Below are 26,417 nucleotides of genomic sequence, written 5' to 3'. Positions count from 1 at the left end.
CACACTCTTTTCAACTTCGGATAGGTGACTATATAGGAAGAATAGGTATTTTAAAATTTCTTCAGATATCTGCAATACACTCTTATTAGTCTTTTCATGGTGAACAATAAAATTTTGGACCGAGATGCTTTATGTCAGAGCAGAATCTCTCTGGTAAGCTCTGTCCTAGTTAGGAGGAGCAAGTTAAAAAGGCCACATCTCCTTATGTGCTGTTATATTTTTTCTTTTTTCTTCTAGATTTTAAAATTTGGATATAGCAAGAAAACACAGATAATGTAAGAACTGAAGAGTCTCACTGAGCAACATCTGTCTTCTCTCAGCAGTTCATGGAGCTGGGCCATAAAATAAGGAGAGGTGAAGTACTTCTGTGTACTGTGGTGCATGCATGCATCTCAAATAGCAGATGCTCAGCTCCAGGATCGTCGTGTTATCAGCTGTGCTCCTAGGATTTTGCCAAGGAAAAGACGCAGATACTGTGTGTCTTTTTATGAAGCTGAAGGGAGGAGCATCTGAGTTAGCAAACATGAGGGCCTCCAAGCAAGAATACACAAAGCTCAAAAGGGAGCTGACCAAAATTCTCTTGGGAATTAGAAATACCTGTACTCCTCTCTGGTCTTCACTAATGCCTTGTAACAGCAGATAACTTCTGTCTCACGTAAAAGATTTAGAGAGAGACTGCTGATTAACCACTGCTTCATTTGGAAGCCCATGTTCCCTCTTCCCTGCCCGGCAGTGACTGAGTTTCCACATGCCTGCATCAGCTGCTTGTTACGATTTTGGACGGGTCCCTTTCCTATCTGACCCCACACGCCCTCCCTGCCTTCCCGGCAAAGCGAAGGAGCCCCGAGATGTCACCTGCCGTGGAGCGGCCGATGCCGGCGGCACTGCCGCGGAAGAGCCGGCACTGGCGGCGGCGGCTGAGGCACCCCGGGCCGCCTGCTTCCCCTGCAGAGCCAGGCTGCGACCCAGCGCGATCCCGGCCCCTCCGAGCCGGCCCCAGGCCCCGGCGGCCGCGGCGGGGGCGGTCCCGGGGCGGCGCTGTATCGCGGAGCGGGCCGCGGGCAGCGGCAGCGGGAGGCGGGCGCCAGCTCCTCCTTCTCCTCTTCCTCCCCTTCCTCCTTCGGCCCCGGGGTGGGCTTGCCCGCGGCAGCCGGGGTGTGGGGCCGTGCCGTGCCGTGCCGTCCCCCGTGTGCGATGGACTGGCAGGTGCTGACCAGGGAGCTCTCCCTCTATCTGGAGAGCCAGGTCCGCGTGGGGTTCCTCGGCTCCGGCGTGGGCTTGTCCCTGGTGCTGGGTTTCGGCGTCGCCTACGCCTGCTACTACCTCAACAGCATCGCCAAGGTGAGCGGGAGGGCGGCGGGGCGGGCGGGCTCCGCAGGTGTCCCGCCGATGGGGACAGTCCCGAAGGTCACCGCGACCCACCGCCCGTAGGCGAGGGGATCGCACCTGGAATGGCTGGGGGGGCAGGGCTCTGCAGCCGCCTTGTCCTCTCTCATCCGTTGTCCGTCCCCCTGGAGGTGCGGCTCAGGGGTCCCGGCCGGCCGACAGCCCGCTCGAACCCCACACGGGCCCGGCAGCGCAGCCTCCCCCGCCCGCCGGGGCTGCGTCTTCCGCGGGGGCCGCGGTGACCCCCGGAGGCCACTGGCCTGCGATGAGGGAGGGCTCCCCTGGTCGTCCCCGGTCTGAGAGGGGAAGGGGCTCTGGCCTCGGCAGTCCCCAAAATGCAGTTGTACCAGTTGGAGAGCTTGGCTGGGTGCCGTGGTTTGGAAAGGGAGGTTAGGAGACCGTCCTCCACAATACCAACCCGACCTACTTGGTTTACTAGCAGGGCAAGTGATAAAGTAGTTTTTGCTGTCCTTGTGTCCCTGTCGGTACCATCCTAAGTACCTCTGAAGGCACAATAGCAGTGTTTTGGGGGCTGGAGCACTCTTGGGTACTCCTCGTCAGCAGTGGTTTTAGAGATAAATTAGGCAGTCGCAAATTACTTGGATACGGTGAGCCTGATGCGATCTGAAGTGGCCCGTGGTGAGAGCGCCTCGTTGAATGCGTAATCAACTGAAATACGCATATCAAAAGGTTTTTGACTGTTGAGGACCTGAGTGTTGCCACAGTCCTTCAGAGAACCGCTGGGAACATAGACTTCCTCTTCATGGAGAAGAGGGTACTTGATTTTGATTTTGGTCAGAGGAGAAAAACGAAGGGAGGATGTTCCATTACAGCTGTTTATGTGGAATGGTTTCCCTCAAAGCATCTGTTATTGTCCTTTTAATGCTTGCATGTTGGGGAGTCACTGTGACAGAGAGGTGTAAGAAATATAGTTGCTAAAACATGCAGTGTTTGGCATACAGGGAGTTTTCCATGTTAATTGGTGTACAAATGGAAACTGTAAGCAAATTGTCTGCATGCAGAGTATTAGAGATGAGGAACCGATGCACTTGTGTGGTGTAGAATGAGATGGGAGGAGAAGGGTCCTACCATGTTAAAAAAGGTACTACAGGTGCACGGCCAAAGTGTATGCGCGGATTAAGTGTCATTTCTGTGTAGTCCAAGAAAACAGACTTGGAAAAATCTTTCTTGCCTACTTAATTTGTCTGTGAAGATACAATGCTGGTAAAAGTAGAGCTAGATCAGTATGTTATTAGAAGTAGGTAAGGAATCCATTATGCTTAATGGGTTTCACTTTTCACTTGGGCATTTTGGCATTTTGTTTGGTTTTCATTTACTTATCTCTGTACCATGAAAGGTAAAAGCATTGCAAATGATTATATGAAATAAACTAGTTCACTGAGAGAGGATTTAAATAAGCTTTCATTTCTTTCTTTATTTGTTTTTTAGTTTGTTTTATAAGAATGCCCATGTCTGATTGTAGTTTCTTTTCCTAGAAACCCCAGCTGGTGGCAAGCAATGACCGTTTCTGCCGCTTTCTCGAGGAATATTGCCCCGTTGTGACAGAAACTTACTATCCCACGATTTGGTGCTGGGAAGGTCGGGTACAGACACTCCTGCGTCCCTTTATCACATCTAGACCCCAAGTACAGTACAGGAAGTAAGTGCCTTTATTCTGGAAAGTGATTGATTTGATACCCAGCTGTTCCCTTATTCTGACTGTGTCACACCCACTGTCATTGCTCAACTTTGTGCCTGGTTTATTTTTGTTGCTTTATGCCCACCTTTATGACTTTGTCCACAGACTTGGAACCCGTCTTCATCATGGATTCAATATGAAGTAGGTTTGAAAGGTCAGTGTTCCCAAATGGCCCTATTTTAGCTCAGAGAGTTTTGCAGCACTGAAATATGGGTGACAATATAGGAAGTGATGTAGTTATATATGTTCACAGGATTACACAGTGGGTGAGGTCATAAAAGATCTCTGGAGGTCACCTAGTCCAATTCCCCGCTCAAGCAGGGTCACCCAGAGCCAGTTGCCCCAGATCATGTCCAAATGGCTTTTGGATTTCCATAAGGATGGTGACTGCACAATACACCTGGACAAATTGTGCCAGTGCTCGGTCACTCTCACATTGAAAATGTGTTTCCTGACATACAAAGGGAACCTCCTGTGTTTCAGGTTGGGCCCATTGCCTCTCTTTCTGTCAATGGGCACTACTTAAAGGAGCCTGGCTCCATCCTCTTTGTAGCCTCCCTTTAGGTATGTAAACACATTGCTAAGTTCCCCCTTGGCCTTTTCTTCATCAGGCTGAGCAGTCCCAGCTGTGCCAGCCTTTTCTCATAGGAGATAGGCTCCAGTTTGTTTGTCATCTTTGTGGCCCTTTGCTGGATTCTCTCCAGTATGTCCAGGTCTTCCTTGGACTGGGGAGCCCAGAGCTGGACTCAGGACTACAGGTATGGCCACACCAGTGCTCCATAGAGGGGCAGGATCATCTCCCTTGATCTGCTGGCTACACTCCTCCTAAGCCTCCACAGCCTCCAGACTCTTGGCCTTCTTTCCTGCAAGAGCGCATTACTGGCTCATGTTCAACGTGGTGTCCACCAGGACCCTCGGGTCCTTTTCTGCCGAGCTGTTTTCCAGATGGTCAGCCTCTACTGGTACATGGGCTTGTTCCTTCCCAGGCACAGGACTTTGCACTTCTGCTCATTGATCTTCCTGAAGTTCCTGTCAGCCCATTTCTGCAGCCTGTTGAGGTCCCTCTGGATGGCAGCACAATTACTTGGCGTATCAAATGTTCCGGTGTTCAAATGCCATAGTTTTGCCAAGGTCATGCAGTCACTGTGTCTGTCCATTAAACCAACATGTCCTACCTTAACTGTAGCATGGCCACATTCAGCCTTGTTTTGAATATACAGAACTTCTGGGATTTTCAGAGTAACTTTTACCTGTGGAGTTTGTGTTGTGTTTTTTCATGCTGAAATTCTAAGAGGGGAAAAAACCCCTTGTATTTATTGTTTGTCCTCAGCTGATCTCTTTCACACAGAAATGAGACTTAGTCTGGCAAATGAGGCATTTGGCACAAGACCTAAGGAGAAGGACTTTTATGCGCCGGAACCTGGATGCAACACAAGTTGTTTCAGCTCTGCTTGCATGGTAGAATAGATTTAGCATTTAGCAGCTTCCCTTAGTTTTAGTAACTAGGAAACATTTCAGTGGTATGGCCATGTCCACTTTTTCTAGTCCTTGTACACTTCTATTTCAAGGGTTTTGAGAGAAGAAACATAGTTCCATGGGGCAGTGCTTATTTTGCAGCATTTGAGATTGTGTTGGCAGTACTCACTAGCATTGCATTTACTTCCCATTACAGAAAAAGGGCAAAGCTGAGCTAATGAGTCCAACGAGGGTGGTCACCCTTAAAATCTGGAGTAGTCACTACCAAGAATTCCAAAAGAAAAATCAAATGCAAGGGAGGCTTACATTTTGGTAGTTTCTAGACCAACTCTCTCAAACCATTCAAATACATATTTGTTAGCCTTTATTGACATGTTTGCCTATCTCTTCTCCATTTGGATAACTACTTCACTAAATTGTGAAAGTAAAGTAGCACTTCAACTGTTCAAATTTCCCAGAAGTGGAAGATGTTGTACATTTCTAAAAAAAAGAATGAAACTTTTTTGTCATTGTTTAATGCATACTTAGCTTATTGAGATATTATAATATTTGTTGCATTGTTAAGATATATTCTGTAAGAATGCATTCTAGCTCAGTTTGTAAAAATCTGGGGTGAAAGATGCAGTAGTGTGTGTCTGTGTTCTGCATGTTTAAAACATAACAATCCATTATACACTCTGCTTCTTTGGATGAAGAGGAAAAAAAAATGTGATAAATGTTTATTGCATTACCCAGTGTGCTATCAAAAGATTCTCAGATGATTCAAAGGAAATCTGCAGTACACAAAAATGCCTGTATAAAACACAAGGCAGTGCCAAAAATCACATTAGTTACAAGCTTCCAGTACATCAGCAGCAATTTATGAAAGGCCGTGTCTTCATTTACTGTGAATGGGAATTACTCCGCAAATTGACTGTTCTAACTCTTGTCAGCTGTAGGTGTGACTCTTTCTGAATGCAGACATTCCTAGTCAGGTGGCACTTTGTGAGTATTAAAACATAATGAGAAATGCAGAATTCATACCTGGTAATTTGTAGACTGCAAGCACTCTTAATAGCGTGTATTTTTCAATTTAATCAGTGTTGTCTTAAAATGTACCTTTCAGTGAGCTCATTAAAACAGCAGATGGAGGACAGATTTCGTTGGATTGGTTTGATAATAATGACAGCTCGTATTATCCGGATGCCAGCACAAGACCCACCGTCCTGTTATTGCCTGGCCTGACAGGAACAAGCAAGGAATCCTACATTCTTCATATGATCCATCAAAGTGAAACACTGGGATACAGGTACTGTTGTATTTCATTGCTATTCATTTTGCTGCTTCTGGTAGGATCCATATCAGTATCTTTATGTATCAGATGCTTTCCTAAGGCAAACGAGATCTGCATACAGTAGTTTGTGTAAGAAAGTGTTACTAGTAATAATAATCATAATGGAATTATATAACAGGCAGTACATTTGGAAGGGCTGTTTTAATACCTACAGATGTGCCCCAGAGCTTGCAGGGAAAGCCAGATAAGTCTGCATAGGGCTTTGCTGCTGCTTCTTAAGTTATTATATCAGTATTTGTGTTAACCTTTACACTTTCTAGAGAAAGGGTTTGTATTCAGCTCCAAGTCGTGTGGATGGGTTGCTGGCAGTAGGCCTTGGAGGAGGTCAGCTTCTGAATGCCAAAATTGCTTGATTCAGCAGCCTCAGATTCCTGGGTGCAGAAAGGAGAGCTAGCCTTCTTTTACTGGTGGTGTTTAAGGGGGTCTGTCACCTCTTCATTGTCACTGTGTAATTTCGTTTCATTCTTAAGGCTTCTGGTCAGTTGGGTAACATAAATGGATTATTCGATGAGTAGACTCCTTTATGTAACCATATTGCTGCTGCTGCACATTAAAATGAATTGTCATTGTTCCAGGATCTCTATTTGGAATATTATGTTTTGTCTTTGCAGATTGGCTTCCGGTACTGACTCTAATAAGTTCTTCAAATATGGATATATTAGCTTTTATCTACATGTTTGGCTATCTCCTCTCTACTTGGATAACTACTTTACTAATTTATGGAAGTAAAGCAGCACTTTAACAAAGTACTTTTTAAATCACTTTAAAATTTACCAATAAGAAATATCAGAGGAAAGCCCTGAAATCAACAACGTGTTACTATTAATTTTTAAAGTATTCCTGAAAGTAATATCTGCATTTGATCACCTAAGAGAAGAAGGTAGAACGTTAAAAAGGGGAGCTTTAGGTCAGATTTCAAGAAAATGCTATAATTTTGTTTTTAAATAGCAACATTTGAGAAAAATACCAAATAAGTATTCTTTCATGCCTTTAACCCATCTAACTATGTATATTATTTTAAAAAATTATTTCAGTGAGATGGTAGAAGAGTAATAGAAAAGTAGTATTTATTAAGAAAGTATTGATTCTTAAATCATGGTAATACTGCTAGAAGATTCAGAGACTCCCACCAACAGAGAGAGACCAGAAACTTCTGCTGTACCAGACAAAAAAAAAAAACATTCCCAAGAACCTGCAAATTAGATCCAGCTGTCATTATAATTTTGACTTGGCTCATTTCTTCCAATTTAATAGAATTATGTAGCTTTGGGGGATGTCTACACACGGATCTCTGACGTTCTTTTTTCAGAGCACAGCTTTAGGCTCAGCCCTTCACTGGAAGAGCTCATGGCAGAGTGCAGGCAGGGCATGTCTGTACCATCTTCAGCTAAACCTTGGGGCTCTCACCCTGCAGTCTGACCTCAACAAATCACGGAGCTCAGACAGTCCCACTGACATCAGTGAACTCCATTTTGGTATAAAGCTTGTTCCACACTGGTCAGCCTCTAGGATCTGTAGGTCTGTAAATATTTATGTGATGAGCTTATTCATGGAAGTGGCTCACATTTCTTCATGCATTTTCATTTTTTGGTGTATTTATCTCTTTTGGTGAATTTAACAATGTGTACAATTGAATTTACTGTCTCAATTTTTAGATGCGTGGTTTTTAACAATCGGGGAATTGCTGGCGAGGAGCTTTTGGTAAGGATGACTTCTAAGATAAACATCTCTCACTTAGAAGTGGTAATTATGAAATCATTTGTGACTGTTGGTACAGTTGGATTAAATGAGAGAAACTCAGAGCATGGGTTGAAAATGCAGAGAAGAGAATTCAGCCATCTGGTAGATCGATCATGTGCCAATATTAATTTTTTTATTTTGAAACCCTAGAGGGTCAGCTGGTCAACACATGATTTTTTCTGAACATTTCAGTTTAGGAAATTATTCAATTATTAGTATCTGTAAAATTAAAATGAACAATCCTTACACTTTTCTGTCCAAAAATACTGCAGTATCTAAAACATGCAAATCTCTGTTCAGTCAATGCAATTTTCTCCCATTGATTTAACATACATATCCAAATACAATCCAGTGTAATTTTTTCCCAGTTTAAAATGTATTTTTGATATGGTTAAAAAGGTGTGACATTAAAATTGATCCATACTGTATGTTAGTGAATTAATGAACTAGATTTATATGGGTGGCTGTATCCTAAAAGTTAAATGTGTTCTTGTATTTTTCTCAACAATTATGACACAAACTCAGCTACAGAGGACATTTTTTTGGGACGGACATATCATGTTAGCTTAGCAATAACTGGCCATTCCTCAGATGAAAAAATCTTGAAGCTAAATGTTTTCTGCAGCTAGGGACAAGGCATGATGAAATATTGCTGAATAAGCTTTGTTTTTTCATATGCGTTTTGTTGACAGTTCTGCAGCTGGAATGAATGTGCATAATACTCAGTATTGTTTTGCATTTTTTTAATCCCCTGGTTTCAAACTTTAAAAAGCTCAGAGTGTTTTCCCATAATCAGATAAAGCATTTCAATGCAAATATTGCCATATTAAGAGTAGTTTTCTGCATACTTTTGGAGATGGATCTACAAAGCAGTTTTGTGACACACAAAGTCCTTATTGATGAATTTCTGAATCATTAAGAGAAAAGATCCCTTGTTTGGATACATTGTGTGTATTTTACTGTAATCGGATTTACATCTTTAAGCTTTATAAGTTCTTGTGCTGCAGCAAACTAGCTGAAATTACCACATTTTCTGCAAAGAGGTTTCAACATTTTAGTATAAAATCCCTAGTTAATGAGTCTGAAGCATAGTCAGGCACCACAGTAGAAATTAGTTATGTAAGCAGTTCTTTTTCTAGTCACTTTAAAGACAGATTCAAATTTACAATGCATAATCGTTATTTAAAGAATACTGTTCCCATTGATTATTGAAAGTTATTGTGAATTATTGCTATGGAATAATCAAATATTATATTGACCACAGCCAATGTGAGCCAAGACGGTGTTTTAAAATATCTTCATACAAAGCGCACATAGCTAAATGTTAAACTGTCCAGAATTAACTGAATTTAAAATGCAAGATAAATCTCTAGCTATATAAACTTTAATCAAATACACTTAGAATGCATTAGATCCTAGCTACCAAAAATAATTATTTTTCCTTGTAAAGTTGACAATTTAATTAAAATAAAACACATTCACAGTGTTTATAATTAATAAGATGTAAAACAGTGAAGAGTGATTCATGCAGATGTGAACTGGAAATGCAACATAAATGGAAATTAAAAATGTCTTCAGTTTTAATTATCTAGATTTAGCTTTTCTTTCCATTTCTTAATCTTTGACGTCAACATTTCAATATTCTTGTTAAATGTATTTTAACTAATTAGTTTAATGTAATTAAATTTGTTAAAATCACCCACAAATTGCCAGGCAGTTTAACTGAAAGCAATTAAAAAAAAACACCCTTGAAATCCGTCATTGCTTCAGGCAACAGATAAGTTCCATTAACTCACAGTTACGTATTTTTATATTTAGTTTTAATGTTTTACTGAATTTTGGCAGTTCAGTCAGTACCTGTAGTTAAGTCCAGGTCACTAACATGTTAGTAGCAACTCTAAAGTTAAAAACTTTATTTTGCTGTAGATGAGATCTGGACAACACCATTAGAAAAAAACCTTACATTATTGTGATTCTTACGGTGCCTAGATGGACTTGTCTCCCTCATACTGCTCCAGATAGTCCCTCAGGTTGGATTATGTGACCTATTCCAGGTGTCTCTGCAGGGGAGGCTCAAAAGCCCTGCGTATCCTTCAATAGCAGGGAAGTGGTTAACCGAATTTTACCCAAGGGGTTACTCAATCTGATGCCAGTGGAAGTCATTCCAAGTCTCGATTCAGGATTTAAAGAGACACCAGTGATGGATAAAGAAGGGCTAATATATGTTTCATTGCTTTAGTTAATAGAATACTTTACTAAATTAGGTAAATGACACTGGGGAATTTATTTATCTGTTTATTTTGTTTTGTTGTATGTAGAATCTAAATATGGGTTAGTTTTCAAATGCTGGCTGACAGAACTTGAAATCTAATGCTTTCTTTTGCATTTGAATGTGGGTGAATATAGTAAAATTGTTAACTTCCTTTTCTGTAAATCACAGCCTTTATAATATGTTTCTATTTCCTTGGGGTATTTTAAAAATATCAGTGTCTATCTCGTTCTGATCTAGTTCTGTCTAGTTTAGCACATTGTTCTCTGTTCAGATTGAATGACCTGGAGGTTGCAGATAGTGAAGATACCTGTCACCTCTTCTATTTTGTAATGATAACAAGTATAACTCCTTCCTTCACCTCCTTGTGAAACGCTCTGGATTTATATTTGCCATTTAGTGAAGCTTCACAATAAATGCTAAATTTATCTTCTTATATAATGATCCACTGTTCAGTTTGCTTTGTCCTTAAAGGATAATACAAAAGCTTATGATGGCATTTTTTCCCTCTTGACTCCTTACAGACACCAAGGACTTACTGTGCAGCTAACACAGAGGATTTAGAGGCTGTTATTCATTATGTGCACAGCTTGCACCCCTCAGCTCCATTCATGGCAGCAGGTGTTTCTATGGGCGGGTAAGGTTGTGTAACACAAGTCTCAGCTTAACTGTGGTCATAAAATAAGACTGATGTAGCCTGATTGTAAACTATTACTCTGGAATACTTGCATTACTATCTGAGCTGCAAGCAAGCTGGGTTTCTCTCCAAGAGTTAATATGAAGAAGACTTTCAGAAACTTCGTATCTTGGAGGCTATTTCATCTGTGTCAGGGAAGGTAGAAATTGGCTAACATTTAAAAATTGTGGGGGGAGGTAGAGGAAGACAGGAAACTGTGACAGGCAGATGGACAGCCAAACAGGTAGGCAATACAGTCTTTGGAAAGTATGGAGGCTGCCTTTGGAACAGAGGGATATAAAATAGAATCTTGAGCTAATACACCATGTTTCATAGCAACCTCTGGCAATAACAAGATTTGTCTTCACTCTGTTTGCGTTCTGCAGTGTGTGGGTAGGTTAGGCTGGAAGAGGTGTGGATATCTGCTCTGTCTGGCTCAGAAGCAAGAAGTAGTATTGTTGTTCAAACCAGTATGGGTTGGTACAGCATGTGGTATTAAGACTTGCTGTGTCCTGGCTTCTCTCCAGAAAGCACAGCTAGAACAGACAATGATAGCACAGTTTCTTAGGAAAAAAAATCACTGTTAGAAGCTAGCAGAAATGTTCCAGCAGCCTCTTTAACAAAAATCGTAGCAGAGGAGAATTTTCCTTAGAAATACTGCAGACACAGTGGTAAATTCCTGAGACTTCCCTTTTCTCTGATAAATTGGGGTGGGGGGGGCAGATATAGCCCATATATATTGATATTAATATATATTGCTATATATTGACATTAATCTATCAGTGACATGTAGAAGCTTTGAGATAAATATATATTTGTTCAAGCAACAGAGTTATTGATAATGAAATAAATAATTAACTTTGAAGCTTTTCAAATCAGGCCAGTCCTTTTCCATTCATGTTGCTGCAGCCTTTCAAAAGTGATAGACAGTTGTCTGATGATGACATTGGCTACCTCCTTCTGGAGCTTTGGTGCACTTCACCTGGTCCCACTGTCATGTCTGTGCCCAGTTTGCATAACTGGTCCCTAATTTGGACCCTAATTTGATCTTCTGCTGCCATTGTCCCAAACTCTGCCACTAGGCAAAGGGACTGGGTAGGCCTGAGAACAGACCTCAGCAGTAAAGACAGGGAAGACTGGTAGCCTCTGCTTTTTTGCAAATCTTTAGTCACTAGGTTCCCTGTTCTGTTGAAGAGTGGTTCAAAGAGGGAAAAAGGCTGGTCGGCCTAACTTCAGTTCTTTGGGAAGATCCTCTGGGAGCTATTTCCAGGCATATGGGGAATAAGAAGGTGACTGTTTTCATCAAGGGCAAAACATACCAAGGTGATCTGATTGCCTTCTATGATGAGATGACTGACTTCACTGATGAGGGGAAAGAAGAGGATGTTGTTTGTTCTGAGGATGTTGTTTGTTCTGAGTCTTTCTTTGTACCAAAAGACTTAGAGAAGCCTTTCTTGCTGCAGAAACCTTTCTCTTGTTGTCTTCTACATCCCTTGCTTGTTCCAGCTCCAGCTGAACCTCAGTTTTCCTAACTGCATCCCTGCATTCTTGGGCAATGACTGTTTCTCCCAGGCAGACCACCCTCGTCTACCTTAAGGATACTTCCTCCTTGAAATTGCTCAGAAGGGTTTTTTTTCTCCATGTGATCTTCTGCCTCTCTTGCTCAACTTCCTGCATATCAGAATGTATCACACATGTGCTTTATGTTTGGTTAGCCTTAAAGTCAAACAGGTCTCCCAGACCCCTTTGCTCATCAGGGCCATCTCATGTGGCATCTTGCAAACCAGATCCCTAGGCAAATGAAAGCCAACTCTCCAGAGTTGTAATTCTGCTGCTTACCTTACCCACTTACTTTTGACCTTAAAAATCCACCACTGAATAATCTCAGTGGCCAAGACTCTTCTGCATCTTCTCGTACCTGACGGGTTCTTCCTTACATATGAATAGCAGACCCATAGAATATTTTTCCTATTTAGGTCCTTGATTGTGTATCAAAATATTGTCCTCTACTCTCCAGAAATCTGGCCTGCTTGTGCCTTGCTGCAGCAGTTGATGCCAGGATGGCTACAATTCCCTGTGCCTGGCAATTATGAAGGGCTGAAGGTGTGGTAGAAGCTGGCAAATCTGTGACTGGTACAAAAGGCCAGATCAGCCCTTAGTGTCATTTCTGTCCTTGGCTTAACCTAGTTATGGTATCCAAAATACTGGCAAAGTCTGTTAGTATGGCACAGGGAATCTGTGTTGTGTTCCTGGCTTGTATCTCACCAGCACCGCTGGGCAATTTTAGGCAAGGTGTTCCACCTTCCCCCTCCAATATGTTTTTAAAATCCTGAACCAAAACCAGAAAGCATATGCTTAATTGTACAGAAAACCAGAATAGTCTCTAATCATCTACATGAGAACTGTTTCCACGCTTCAAAATTAATTGGAGCACTGCATGTTTAAAATTTAGCAGGAGCAAAGGTGTCACAAGGGACATACTGCAAAAATCATCCACTTGTCTTAATCTTACAGGAGTTTTTATCATCTGTTGCTTTTCAGAATTTTCTGAATAGCCAGATAATCTTTATAAGACACATTTGCCCCAGTTAAGAATTAAAATAGACATTCACATCACAGACATGTAAATGTAAATGAAAGACCACCTGTTCTACTATCTTCAGTAGGTATTATTGTGGAAAGGGACTTTATTTTGTAGCATCAAGATTCCTAAGCCTTCTCTCTACTACATATACTCTGTGAATTCTGTTAGAGAAGTGCTTCTTCTGTTACTGCAACTTTTTTTTGATTGGTTTATTGGACTGCTGTCCTATGATCTGGTAGGTAGTGCAGAGGGATAAAGTCTCTGTGATAGCAGGCTGGCTCATAATGCCTTTGCTAAAGGTTGCTGTCTTCTGAAGTACAATAGACGAAGCCAAGCTACAGTGTGGCAATCCAGGGAGTTATATTAACATTACTAATTAATTGTAGTGTTTTTTGTTAAAGACTTGGTATTAAAATGCTCTTTGTAAACTTTGAGGTCTCAGGCAGTAAAGGAAGACTTAGAGCTTTTCTGTCAGTATTTTTATTTTACTCTATTCCTGCTATTTTATTTTTTCTACATTTGAAGGGTAGATGCTTGTGAACTCCCCCCTTTTGCAACTCAAGTATACATTAGCAGTAGAGACTATAAGCTGCAATTGGTCAGAAAGACCATTTATTTGGGTCACAAGTTTGTTTCTGTAGTTTTATTCATTATCCAAGACTTCATTCTTCACATACTTCGTGTTAAAGAACAGCTGTGTTCTTTCGTGTGTGAGGTGAGGTAATGGCACTACCTTAATCTCAGAAGACTTCATAGTGAGGCAGGTGTGCCAGGGGCAGCTTGCATTTGTCAGGCACGCTGATCAGATTTATCACATCAGGAAGACCAAGAGCTTGTAAGATGGTAAAAGTTACTAACACTTGGGAATACCTGTTCCATGAGTAAGAATCACTTGACTTTTCCCTCCCTTTAGTGATCTAAGTAAGACTAGTACATCTCTGTTTCTAAATGCACTCCTACTCACACCCTACACAGCACACCCTGTTCGTCTCTGATAGTAGAGAGAGCAAGTAAACTTCATGAGTCACATGTTGATTATGTGACTGTCTTCTAGGTGTACTAGGCACAACTGTCGGACTCATATGAGAAACTACTGAAAAACAGACAAAAACATGGCTGACTGTTCTATTTACTCTAAATTGAAGCAAACAGTTTGATAGTATATATGTTTCTGTTTTTCATTTGTAGCATGCTTCTTTTAAATTACCTGGGCAAAACTGGCAGAGACACTCCTTTAATGGCAGCTGCAATTTTCTCTGCGGGTTGGAATGTTTTTGAATCTGTAGAATCTCTGGAGAAGCCACTAAACTGGCTTCTTTTCAACTATTACTTGACCACTTGTCTACAATCCTCTATCAGCAGGTGAGTTGCCTTCAGAACTATTTAGCAGGTGGAAGGATGTTAATATGAGATCCACAGCAGGTATAAAAATATTGGCAAAATTAATGCTGTAACAACTCTAGTTGTTCTTTGTGAATTATTTGGTAAGTTTTGAAATCAAAGGGGTCTTTTCAAGAAAGTTTGTCATCAATATGACTAAATTTATCTGCTACTCAAGGGACTCACAACAAGCCCAATGTTCTGTATTTATGGATGAAGTAAATGGATTTTTAAAACCTTTAGACTTGCACATACTGACTTTGAGTAGATTTCTATATATAATAATTGTTTTAAGTTGGTGTTGACTGCAAAAGCACAGAAAAGCCTAGCTCATCCTTGACTTTATAAAACCAGACTGTATTTTGTATTCCCAAATATTAAGTTCTTTTATCTTTGGCATCTTTCTCGTGGCTTATGCAGATTTTTACCATATTTCTGGATGTGCCAACATATAGATGAACATTATTCTGTTCTCGGATTCCAGACAGATTTTTAATATGACAGAAAATTAAAAGCAAGCATGTTAGACAGTTACTTCTATAAATGTATCTGTAAAGCAGAGAACTTCTATGTTTGTTTACACAACAAAAAAACAAGCCCTGATTTTTCCATCCTTCTTTATAGGCATCGACAAATGTTGGAGAAATTATTTGATATGGATCTTGTGATGAAGGTATGTGAAAATGTTACATCTGCTTGAGCTGGATGCTGTTTTCCAAATGCTGACATAGTTCCCTATTTGAATTCTGTACTTCAGGCTAGAACTGTTAGAGAATTTGATAAACAGTTCACTTCAGTCATGTTTGGCTACCGTTCAATTGATGATTACTATGAAGATGCTAGCCCATGTCGCAAGCTGAAGTCAGTAGGAATTCCAGTGTTATGTCTAAACTCTGTGGATGATGTTTTCTCACCAGCTCATGGTAAGTTTAGGCTTTTTAAAATGTATTTGTCTGTATATGCAGTCATTAAGACAAACTACATAGGTTTGAGAATAAACTCAGACCTATTTGTAGAAGTGTATTTAAATGTTACTTGCTGTAGGATCAAAATTCCATGGAGGGATCAGTCTTGCAGTTAAGTTTAAGACACATATAAAGCAGATGACGATGGAGAGATTTGATTAATACAGAAGTATTAAAAGAATGCAGAAGTATATGGGGTGGCCTCATTAGGGATTAGTGGAGTCTTTACAGTCAAAAGAAAGAAATACGCACATTTAGGGTATGAGTTACCTCACTGTAAGGAAGATACCAGATGTAGTGCCCTCTCAGAAGCACCTGTTTCTGTTCACCAAGTATGAAGAGAACCCACTAAAAAAGGAACTTGGATTCAGATGTTTGGATATAGACATTCAGAATTCAAACTGGAAACAAGTAGGGTTTTTTACTGCCATTTTTTAACGCCCTACAAAGAATGTTTGGGAGTTGCTTATGTTTGAGATGATTTGAAATCCTGATCTGTTGATCTCAGTGCCACCTCCAGTGCCTGTAAATTAAAAGTAAGAAAAAATCAAAGTTAGATTAGTTACATCTAATCATGTAGGCCAAAACCTAGGGCAGGGGAAGAGATACACACAAGGTGAGCTCTTAGAAGGAGGAACATTGACATTAATAAGGAGCAGCAGTATCAGCTAAGTAACAGGCTGAAAATTCTGTTTTCCATTTTCTTTCTGTTTCATGCTAAACACATGATCATTATGAACATTTTGCTTTTCCTCTGAAGATCAAAACCCTGTTGCTAACTATCCTGAAAATATATGCTTGTTCCTGTGGTCTGTGTTTTCGTTATAGTTTCTGAGAAGAGAAGGAGAACAAAAGCTAATGTAGAGGAAAACTACTAAAATGAACAGCTGGTTGAGGCAACAGTCTTCAGCAGTAAGCACCTGACACCTTTAAAAATGAAGTTTATACAACTGATTTATTTTAGGGAAGTTTTCTTCTGCCACCACAAGTGAAGTGAGATTCTTGCAGAATGAGTCATGAAACCAAAGTGAACAGGCAAACAGATTAGAACAACAAGCAGAAATTAAAGAATTGGAAGAGACTTGTGTGTACAGTTTATCTGTGTGCAGATGTACAACACATACAGAAACATGCACACACATTACTATTTATAGTTCAAAGATCAGTTAGAGACAAATGTGACATGAAAAGGGCCGCTCCAGTAGAGTGCACTAGAAAAAGACAGTCTGATTTCTTCCTCTCTGGAACAAAAAGCATCCTGTGCTTTGCATGGACAATGTAAAGAGATGACAGACACCTAATATGAGGGAAAAAAATGGTCACTCTAGATTAGCCAAACTACCTATCCCCTACACTGGCCAAAACAGAGGATTATAAAAGAAATAAGGTCTGAGTAAACACAGCAATATTATAATATTATTCTAGAATACTGTATTAACCTTTAAAAAATATGCAGTTCAAAGATTTTCTGAAACTGAGCTAATCCCTTTGTATTTACTAGCTTCTGTGGGACTTTTTTTTCCTTGAAATTGGACCCTGGACATGACTTTCCTCATAGAACTGTAGGGAGGTCATCTGCTGTGCCATGTTTCTTTCACAGTAGCTGAGACAGGGAACAATGGCTTCACCTCTTTGTTTAGCACTAGCTTAACCACTTAGTTTGTGGTTTCTGCTCTAAAGTTAAGTAATAACTGTGGCAGGGTCTACCTAGTTAGCATAGTGACAACAGCAGTAAACCAGTCAGTGTGCCTCACTCCCTGAAACATTTGTTAACCTTTTCCAGCCTATTATGACTGGAACTGGGACATTTTTTAGCTAGATGAAAGCTAGTGCAGATACTCCATCCTCTTTTTACCTCCAGCTCTCAAGAGCCAGCCATTGATCTGACCCTATGACATTCAATCTGAACACAAGAAAACATTTTTTTTTACTGTGAGAGTGGTCAAATGCTGGCATAGTTTGTGTGGTCTCCATCTACTGAGATACTCACAATGTTACTGGACACAGCCCTGGAAGACCTGCTGTTGGTAACCCTGCCATTGCTGGACTAGATTATCTCAAGAGGTCTCTTACAGCCTCAGCAGTACTGTGATGTGTTGTTTGAGTACTCAAAAGATTGAGTCCCCTAGAGTACAGCTGTAGCAAATCTCTCCATCCTTGAAGCTGTTTTTAAAAAGTAACACAACTCTTTGTGAACAGTGGGATCGTTGGTTGTGTAAAATTAGGTATCAAAACTATTGTGACGATGCCTTAGAAGTCTTGAAGTGTATAGGGGGGCGAGGTAGAGCACCAGTACTTCTGAAACAAGAAGTGCTAAGTCTGTTGTAATGACTGTCAATTGTCTCTTGAAATTCTGACCCTAACCAGCCTTTCTCCATGAAGATATTTGGGTGGTTAGGCATTCATTTATTCCTTGTTCACAGAGTTAATGCTGTTAGCTGTAAACCCTTGTACTTGTGGAGACAAGTTTACCTCAGAAAGGGCAACCAGGACAACGTTGATTTACAGCTAACAGCACAACTCTGTTACATCTGTCTATCCTTGGCTCCTTTTTCATTTGTGCTGTGCACCCTCATTAGGAATGGTTGTGCTGGCAGGAGACACAGCACCCCAACTCGCAGCCTGGGATTTATGTCTGCTGCCATTAGTTACTGGAGTTCATTCATCTTGATATTTCTGCAAGCTGTTTTATGTTAGCAAACATAAAGGGCTGGTGTTACTCTTGGAGGTGACTTTATTCTGGCAACTGGCTTGGTTTTCTTGACTTAAAAATGTGTGGACACATGGAAGCCTGTGGCAACCAAGCAGTTTCCACTCACAACTGTATAATGGATTCAAAGCCACAAAATTCATACTCATCCAAACCCCAGCCTTTTATTGGCTTTGGGGACTGGTTATTTCATGCCTCATCTCTCCCAGTAATACCTACCAGCTTTTAAGCTACCTTCCAATTCTTTTGTAGATAGCTGTAGTTTCCAAGAGCTGGGAAACCAGCCTAGAAAACTCATCAGGGAGAGAGCCATGCCAGAATTCCTTTGTGTTTAAATAGTTTCCATAAAGCCAGGCACATCTATCTTCCAGTAACAGAGCTTGAGGGATACAAAACCAAGTCTGCTTTGTCACTACACAGTGAGGACCTAAAGAGACACTTCCCTTAAAAAGTGCAGATGCTGCCTCAGTTGCTTGTTGCCACCTGATCATTTCTTCTTACGTGCTTTTTGGTATGCTTTGTACTTACCAGCAGTTATTTTTAAATATATTGTGAAAATGTGCCATTTGATCTCAATCCAGTATTAGGAAGAAGCAATCAATTTGCAGTCCTTCCTTAATGTTGCTGTTTAAAGTTCACAGAGCTTGGCAGCTGATGTATCTGTAGTTTAATTCTGGAATGCAATTCTCATATTGCATAATACTGACTAATGAAAACAAATGCTTTCTTCATTGCATGACACTTCTCTCACCATAACTAATTTAAACAAGCCACTGCTTCAGGAAATACGTAATAAAACCAAGTCAAGTCCTTGTATTTTTTAAATGTAAAAAATAAATCAGGAAAATGGGGTGATAGCATTCATTATCACTGCCACATTTAACTTTTCATCAGAAGTGGCATTTTTCTCTGAAGAGACTTTAAGCAGGGTATTAGGCATCTGACTTAAATTTCACTATACTAATGCTTAGCTAATTGCTGCTGGTGAGCATTGTGCCCGAGCTGGAAGCCTGCCCTTGGAGCTAGGTACCATGCCAGTTCCTTCCTGATCCACTGTGACAAATAAGTGCATGTCTGAAGCTCAGTTATATATATTGTATTGAACTCTCCAAAGCTTTTCTGTCCCCCTGAATCCAAATTTCGAGTAATTGCTCTTAGGTGTTATTTTGCATCCTGTTATGTAAACAGCACAGTTGAATGAAGTTGTCAGGAGAGACCAAATGGCCAAAGAATGGCCAGACAGATAACAATTAGGTTAAAAGTTTAGGGAACAGAGAGAACTCAAACAAACAATGGAATGTCTGACAGCAGTGACTTATCTATTCTTTTCTTTTGCTTTTTAAAAAAAGAATAACTTCTTTTTGGCAAAGAATGTACAACAAATTGGTTTTGAATGAAGTAATTCTGCATACAAGTATTTACATTGTGTTTCTGTGATCACAAATCACAGGTCTGTGCTTGCTGGATCAAACAGCAGTACAGATTTGGTTAATAAAAACTGAACTAGAAGGTTACATGTGGACAAAAATGAACTGTGGTATCTTTTGGCATGCCATCCTATCTCCTAGAATACATCACATCCAGTGCTCCATTCATCTGTCCTTTACATTGTAAAATTTGCTCTGCTGCATTGTGGTTTTATTTATTGGATGGCTAACAGTCCCTAGAAACAGCCTTGAGAAAAGTACCACACCACTGCCAAGCATCATTTGCATTTTGGCACTGAGGAGCAACACAACATATTCAATTCTCTTCCAAGAACCTGCAGAGCAAGAAACTCTGCTGGGGAGGAGTTACATGGACAAATAGGGGGAAATTCAGGATGGGGAAGATGACATTTTTAAAGACCTGCATGTGGTTTGCACCTTACCAGGTGTGGAAAATAACCAGCATCCTAGTGCAGGACTGGTAAGCTTCTAGGAAAGAGCCACTGTAGCTGTTCAGAGGCAGGCAGCACATGGCACCCACTACAGTATTTCCAGCCAGTTTGGGAATGAATGACCACCAGCAAATTGATTTGGGAGCTATGAGTACACTGGCAACCTCTGAATGACAGGTATGCAGAAGTCACAGGGAGATTGGCCTGTAAGGGCTTCCCCAGCTAGGTTAGCACAGTAGAGGAGACATTTATTATGATCTCCCTTTTAATCCCCCAGCAAGGCAGTTTCTTACAGGAAAGGACATTCTCCCTACACATTCACACTAGTCTGCTGAAGTGAATGACTGTCATGTTTTTGCATGTTTTAGCTAGTGAAGAGGTATGTTCAGGCCAGTTAGCAGCTGATCCTGAATCGGTTAGGATTGATGGAGTTCTCATGCCTGTCTCTGATTCTTGGAGGTCAAATCTGTCTCTCCTCACATATTCTTCCCCATACTCTTGCACAGGAGCCTATTTATTAGTCCTCTCAGACAGAGGGGACTAATAAATGACCAGGCAGACAGCTGCAGAATGGGTGTGGAAAGTGTGATTCATTGCCTGAAGCAGGCATGGGGTTTGTGTCTGATCCCCACTTCTCTCCTGGGATTCTGTTTGACATGGATCACAGGCTACTGGAGGGAAGAGGAACAGATCGCTTGGTACAGATAAGTAGCAAATTCCTATGCAGTCGGCAGAAGCTGACATGAATTGCAGCCACTCTCTGTACATGGCAATGTGTTCATCCACAGAATCCAAGAGAGGCACATCGGAGACTGCTGAGCAGATTAACTCAGGCAAAACTCCAGACAAGCGCTTGCTGAGTCTGAAAATGATGCATGTGTTGGATTGCAAGAAATAACACATTGTTTTCTGCATCTCGTATTCTCAGTGTGTGCTATTCCTCAGTCTAGGCTTCTACATCATTGACTTCTTAGTCTGGCCTCAGTACTGCTTTAAAAGGCCCAGATCCTGCATACAGTATTTTCAAATTTCCAACTGAAGAAAGGAAAAGCCAAGGACTTCTTGCAGACTGTTAGAAGCACAGTTTCTTCCTCCTAGTAAAGAATCAGAATCACTTAGTAAATGCTGGAAGCGATAAACTACTTAGATGCATGCAATTTTGAAAGGAGGGAAAGTGTGGAAGAAATGGATAGCACTGAGTAGCAAAGAACCTCCTATATTCGGCAAGAGAACCCCCATTGCCCTCTGGAGCTCAGTCTTTGCTCCCCCAGGGCATGGTCAGGTACCTCATGTTAGGGGCAGGGAGCTTGTCACACACCTTCACAAAAGACACTAGCCCAGCTATGCAGGCGTTGGTCTTGCTTCTGTGCTGAGGCCCTGGAGTGGAACAGAGCATGTCGTTCAGGCACGGCTGGTAGGGACCTCTGAGGCACAGACTGGCTCCACAGGTCCAGTGCTTCTGCCCCGATCTATTTTAAGTTGCACAGCTGTTCGCCACAGTCATTGCACTCGAGTTCTCCTGTGACTTGCTCTGGCTGGGGGTCATTTTTTGGCTAAGCAAAGAGCTACTCTGTGCTCTTACTATGGTTGCTGAAAATGAAGGCAAACCAGCATCTCAAGGACACAGCTATGAGTCTGCCAGCATCCAAGTGAAAGTAAGGAGCACATCTCTATGAAGAAGGTAGTAATATGCAGAGGTAGGGACTATTTAAGGATAATGACCTTTGAGATAGCAAATGTATAAAGGGGTAAAGGAACAGACTCCTAGAAATTGGAATGAGTGGAAGGTGTCTCTGAAGGAAGTGCAGTTAGAAAGGGATGTGAACAACTGAAGTCCCCCAAAATTGAACCTGATTCAAAAATACTTTAAAGTAAATGAGGAAGTAATATAACTCTTGTGAATGACTTGCTGCTTTGTGTTGTAGGGACAATGCATTTTTAGTTGAGCGGTGTATGACTTAAAATCAGCTTTATTGTCATAACCTTTTTTAGATAACGCAGTGAAACTACTACTACTCCTTTCTTTTGGAACAAAGTATTTTTCTTTTGCTGTTGCTTTTTCTGTCAAACCTGAATAATCAAAAATCTGTATGATTTTTTTTCCCATTTCATAAAGTTTCTTACTTGAAAACTGGAACTTTGAAAGGCATTCTTTACTGAAATAATGTATTGAGATTTCTGCTTGTTCAGAAGTATACCTGGCATACCTAAAACTCCAGAGGAACTTGATTAAATAACTTAATTTTTATGGATCTGTAGTGTTTGCACTCTTGATAAAAAGCTGCACTGCTGTGTCAACCAGTTCAAATGATAACAGGGTCATCCCATCGCACCAAGTACCCTTTGTAAAGTCATATGCTTCCTGTGTGTCAGTCTATGCTAACTGACCTCTATTTTCCTTCACAAAGGGAACTGCCCAGGTGGTGGAATTGATTAAGCCACACATCTATGCAGAGTCAAGAGGCACTGAAGCCTGCCTCCTTCCCGTTTCCAGATCAGTGCATATCTCAAGTGTCATTCACTGATGCCTTTAAGCAAATTGTAGGCTGTTGCTGAAATGGCCCCCTCACTGAAGGCTCCATCTGACTGTGGCTGCCACTATTCATATGTTGGCATTAACATGGGGAACTCGGTTAGGGCACTAATCAGATCAGGAAAACTAACCCAGCAAAAGAAAAATCCTTGTACTATCCAGTCTAATAATCTACATTCTAAAATAATTTCTAGCAGTCACTATTCAGTAGAGAACCACTAATCTCCTGGGTGGCACAGAACAGATTTCTTCGTCCTTGTAGAGTTATTTCCCCCTTCCTCTTTCTCTGTTTACCTTGTGTCTTAGATTATGAGCTCCTCAGGGCAAGAACCATCTCTGCCAGTGTGTTTGTATGGTGTGTCTAAACATGCAGGTGTAAATGTATGGCAGATCAGATAAAATTATAATGTTTTCTATTATCTGATAGGATATCTTACTGACCAAATCTTAACCCTGACATTAAAGGTTCTGTGCTTGGAGTCTCGTACAATTGCAATTGAGGTCCCAGTTCCTCAGCTTTCCTAAAGGTGAATATTGCAGTAACAGTACAGGGTTGATTGTCCTTTTACTTACACTATTTATAGTAAATCCTAAGTATGCATTAACATGGGTGCTGTTCCATCAGTGTGACTGAAAGAAAGATGAAGCTGAAATTTTTACAGCAGCCACAGGGAAAAAAAAAAAAAAAAATCACACAGGTAAGGTGAGTTAATGATGAGAAAAATGGCTTTTAATACAGCTGTAGTTCCAAACCCTGTAAGACATTTAAGCATATATTAATGTTGTTCCTATTTATTCATATATAATATGAGGAATGTTTATGAGAAATTACTCAATGGCTGGCATTTCATAGAAGCTTAAGGACTTAAAACGTTTTTCCACCCCTTTTAGCTATACCAGTAGAAACTGCCAAACAAAATGCAAACGTTGCTTTGGTTCTGACTTCATGCGGAGGCCATATCGGTTTTCTGGAAGGAATATGGCCAAGGAAGTGCACTTACATGGACAGAGTCTTCAAGCAGTTTGTGCAAGCTGTGTTTGAGCATGGAAATAAAATCTTTAGCATGTAGCTTTGGACCACTATTATAGCACAGTGGCACATTCTGACAAGGGCAGTTAAGCTTAGTGCACAGATTTTAACTCCTGTAAGCCAGCAAATGGATAAAGTCCATTACTACATGCAAAAATATTTTTGCCTAAGATTTTGTAGCAAGAAACTAAATATTATGTTGTCACTTTTATATTTATTTTTAATATGCCTTACTAAGAATGACCTTAAATGAAACAGTGTTCTGCATATATCAAATTGCACTTAACCAAAACTATCAAGTAGAGAGATTATAATTCCTCAGGATTTTAATTTAAACCAGTATGTATTTAGGAGACTTTATTTAGATGGCTTTTACTATTAGAATGGCAACACACAAAATAGCTTATATATTATCCTGTCACATACAGTACCAGTTGGCCCATTCCTCAGGGCACTGACGGTGAAAATCTTAAAATATGAAAACAAAAGGAGGGATCAAATAAAAGTACTGATTCTTCAAATAAGTCAAAAATTCAGCATGTTATTCCATAGCATTAGATTGATACCTGCTTTTGCTGTTCTGCCCTGAGAGTATCCAGATTTAGGGCTGGTTATTGTTTTTTAAACTATGTCAATGCCATACTTGTCTTACATGGTTATTTTTTAAAGAGCTAATTTACAGTGTTTACATATAACCAAAATATTCCTTTAAAACAGTACTGTAATAACTTATGTAATTAAAAGACATTTTGCATTTTAGAGTTTATGTAAAACTGGGTGTTGTCACATAAGTAACACATACTTCATATAAATGGTAAACTCGGTGATTGAACCTGCTATGTTTATATTACCTTGCAAGAACATTTCAGCTTTAAAGAATAAATATTAGAGCATCAGGAAATTATTATATAATCTGCTTTAAACAAAAAAACCCCAACAAATTCAAACCTTTTATCTCAGCTATTGTTTCATATAATTTCTGAGAAGAATGGAACAAATTGTTTAAAGAAAGTTGGGATGGAGGTCAGAGCTGCGCCTCTGGTTTTTATATTTGATCATTTGTCAGCATTTTGGCAGTAGGTTGTCACATCACTGAAGCCACTGCAAACCAACTTCTGCCCTAGCGGCTTACGAGTTGTGAGGGTGGCCAAGGCATCGCTGTTCTCCTGAGCCCTGACACAGAGTGACAGCCAGCGCGGGCCTTTGAGGAGAAAGGACACTTGGACAGAATATCTTTTGAAACTGTTGGGAAGCCCTAATTTAGGGCATACTGAAATTTAAAACAGGCCCTTAAGCAGCATCTGTGGAGCTCCTACCTTTTGCTGATCACTGATTTGGGCCTAGCTGAATAAGAAGTCAGGAAAGATGCCTCTGCATTTTTATTTTTATCTTTGAGCGGGGTCAGTACAAGAAGAAAATGCAGCTAAAAAAAGCAAGTCAGGTCTTTTGTCTCAAGCAGTACGTGAACACTCCCCTTGCAAGGCATGTTTCCTAGTAACAGCAAAGGAAGAACAAAAATACTTTTTGTTTTTAGAAAAAGAAATTGGGACATGATATACGAAAGCAGTTTTGTAAGGTGGATGGTTGAATTAAGAAAATTTAAAAGTTCTTTCAAGTTTTGACTTTTCAAACAGTCACTTGCCCAAATAATGAACTCTAACTTATTTTTTCTCTGATAAGAAAAATTAGAAAAGTGACTTGCAAAAGGAAAACGAAATTTTGTGCATGCTACTACAATACAGAAAATCAGCATATTAGTAGGGTGCCTTATTTATTCTTGTATTCATTTCCAGGTTTTATGGTCATGCAAAAACAATGAGCAATAAACTGTATTTAGTGTTATATTTGTAAAATTGTTTAGGTGCAGTACTGTTCAAAACTCAGCATCAAGTATTAATAAAGATAAAACCACTTATATTAAATCACACCTTACTGTTTAAATAAAGTAATTAATGGCAGAATTTCTCTCTCTCTGGACAGTCTTACTTAATTTAGATCCAATACCTATACAAATCTCCATGGGACTTTTATCTTTAAAGCTACATTAAGCAAAAATCAGTAAAGTTGGGGTTTCCACCCCCCCCCCCCCCAAGATGTACAGTGTTTTTCCTTAGACCCCATCAGGGAAAATACATTGTTCAAACCATAGTGTGCAAGATGGTAACAATCAAATTTTAATATGGATATCTTCAAGCTTTCCCAGTCAGATCTTCTGAAACAAAAAACACAGACACTTACCTCAGATCTTACAGGGTACACACAATCTAGAAACAAGTGCCATAAACATTTTTGCTGTGCAATAACTTTGTACCTCACACAGTTTCACAAGTAAGCCAAAGTCCACAATGTGCCCTCTATTCAAAACACTGTGAATTCACAGGGTCTTTATTTGGCTTTTCATGTGATCTGAGTATCCAGGCATCAACAGGGATATGTAATGCTGATGATGGAAGAAAGTTGTTAGTTATCAATGTACTCATTACTGGAAAGATGAAATAGAAAGAAAATGAAATTCCAAGCCACAAGGGCTGCAGACACCTAACCTCTTAAAGAAAACTTTCTTCCTAGTTCAGAATCCCATAGTAGCTGAAGTCAGCAGGGTCCTCTAAAGACTGTCTAGTTCAGCCCTCCTGCCCAAAACAGGAGATAACCACATACATGCTCCAGAACATCCACCTCTTCTCACTTTGCCCTTGGCATCAAAGCATGGTACAGTTCTTTTTATCTGTGAGACCTTCAGTCACCCAAGAGTCACTC

General features: G+C 40.4%; 1 protein-coding gene across 1 annotated transcript; it reads left to right on the top strand.

The window, feature by feature from the left end:
• The first annotated feature begins 986 nt into the window (after positions 1-986).
• ABHD3 (abhydrolase domain containing 3, phospholipase) lies at positions 987-25,565 on the top strand. The gene is made up of 9 exons (XM_082281493.1): positions 987-1,341; positions 2,883-3,046; positions 5,667-5,849; positions 7,550-7,595; positions 10,428-10,540; positions 14,352-14,525; positions 15,168-15,216; positions 15,301-15,466; positions 23,522-25,565. Exons 1-9 carry the CDS (start codon positions 1,195-1,197, stop codon positions 23,698-23,700), a joined length of 1,221 nt encoding a protein of 406 aa, XP_082137619.1. The 5' UTR covers positions 987-1,194; the 3' UTR covers positions 23,701-25,565.
• The last annotated feature ends 852 nt before the right edge of the window (positions 25,566-26,417 follow it).

Source organism: Coloeus monedula, assembly GCF_965178545.1.
Source record: "Coloeus monedula genome assembly, chromosome: 1".
NCBI classification, from domain to species: domain Eukaryota; kingdom Metazoa; phylum Chordata; class Aves; order Passeriformes; family Corvidae; genus Coloeus; species Coloeus monedula.
This window is presented reverse-complemented; position numbering and strand designations above follow the sequence as displayed.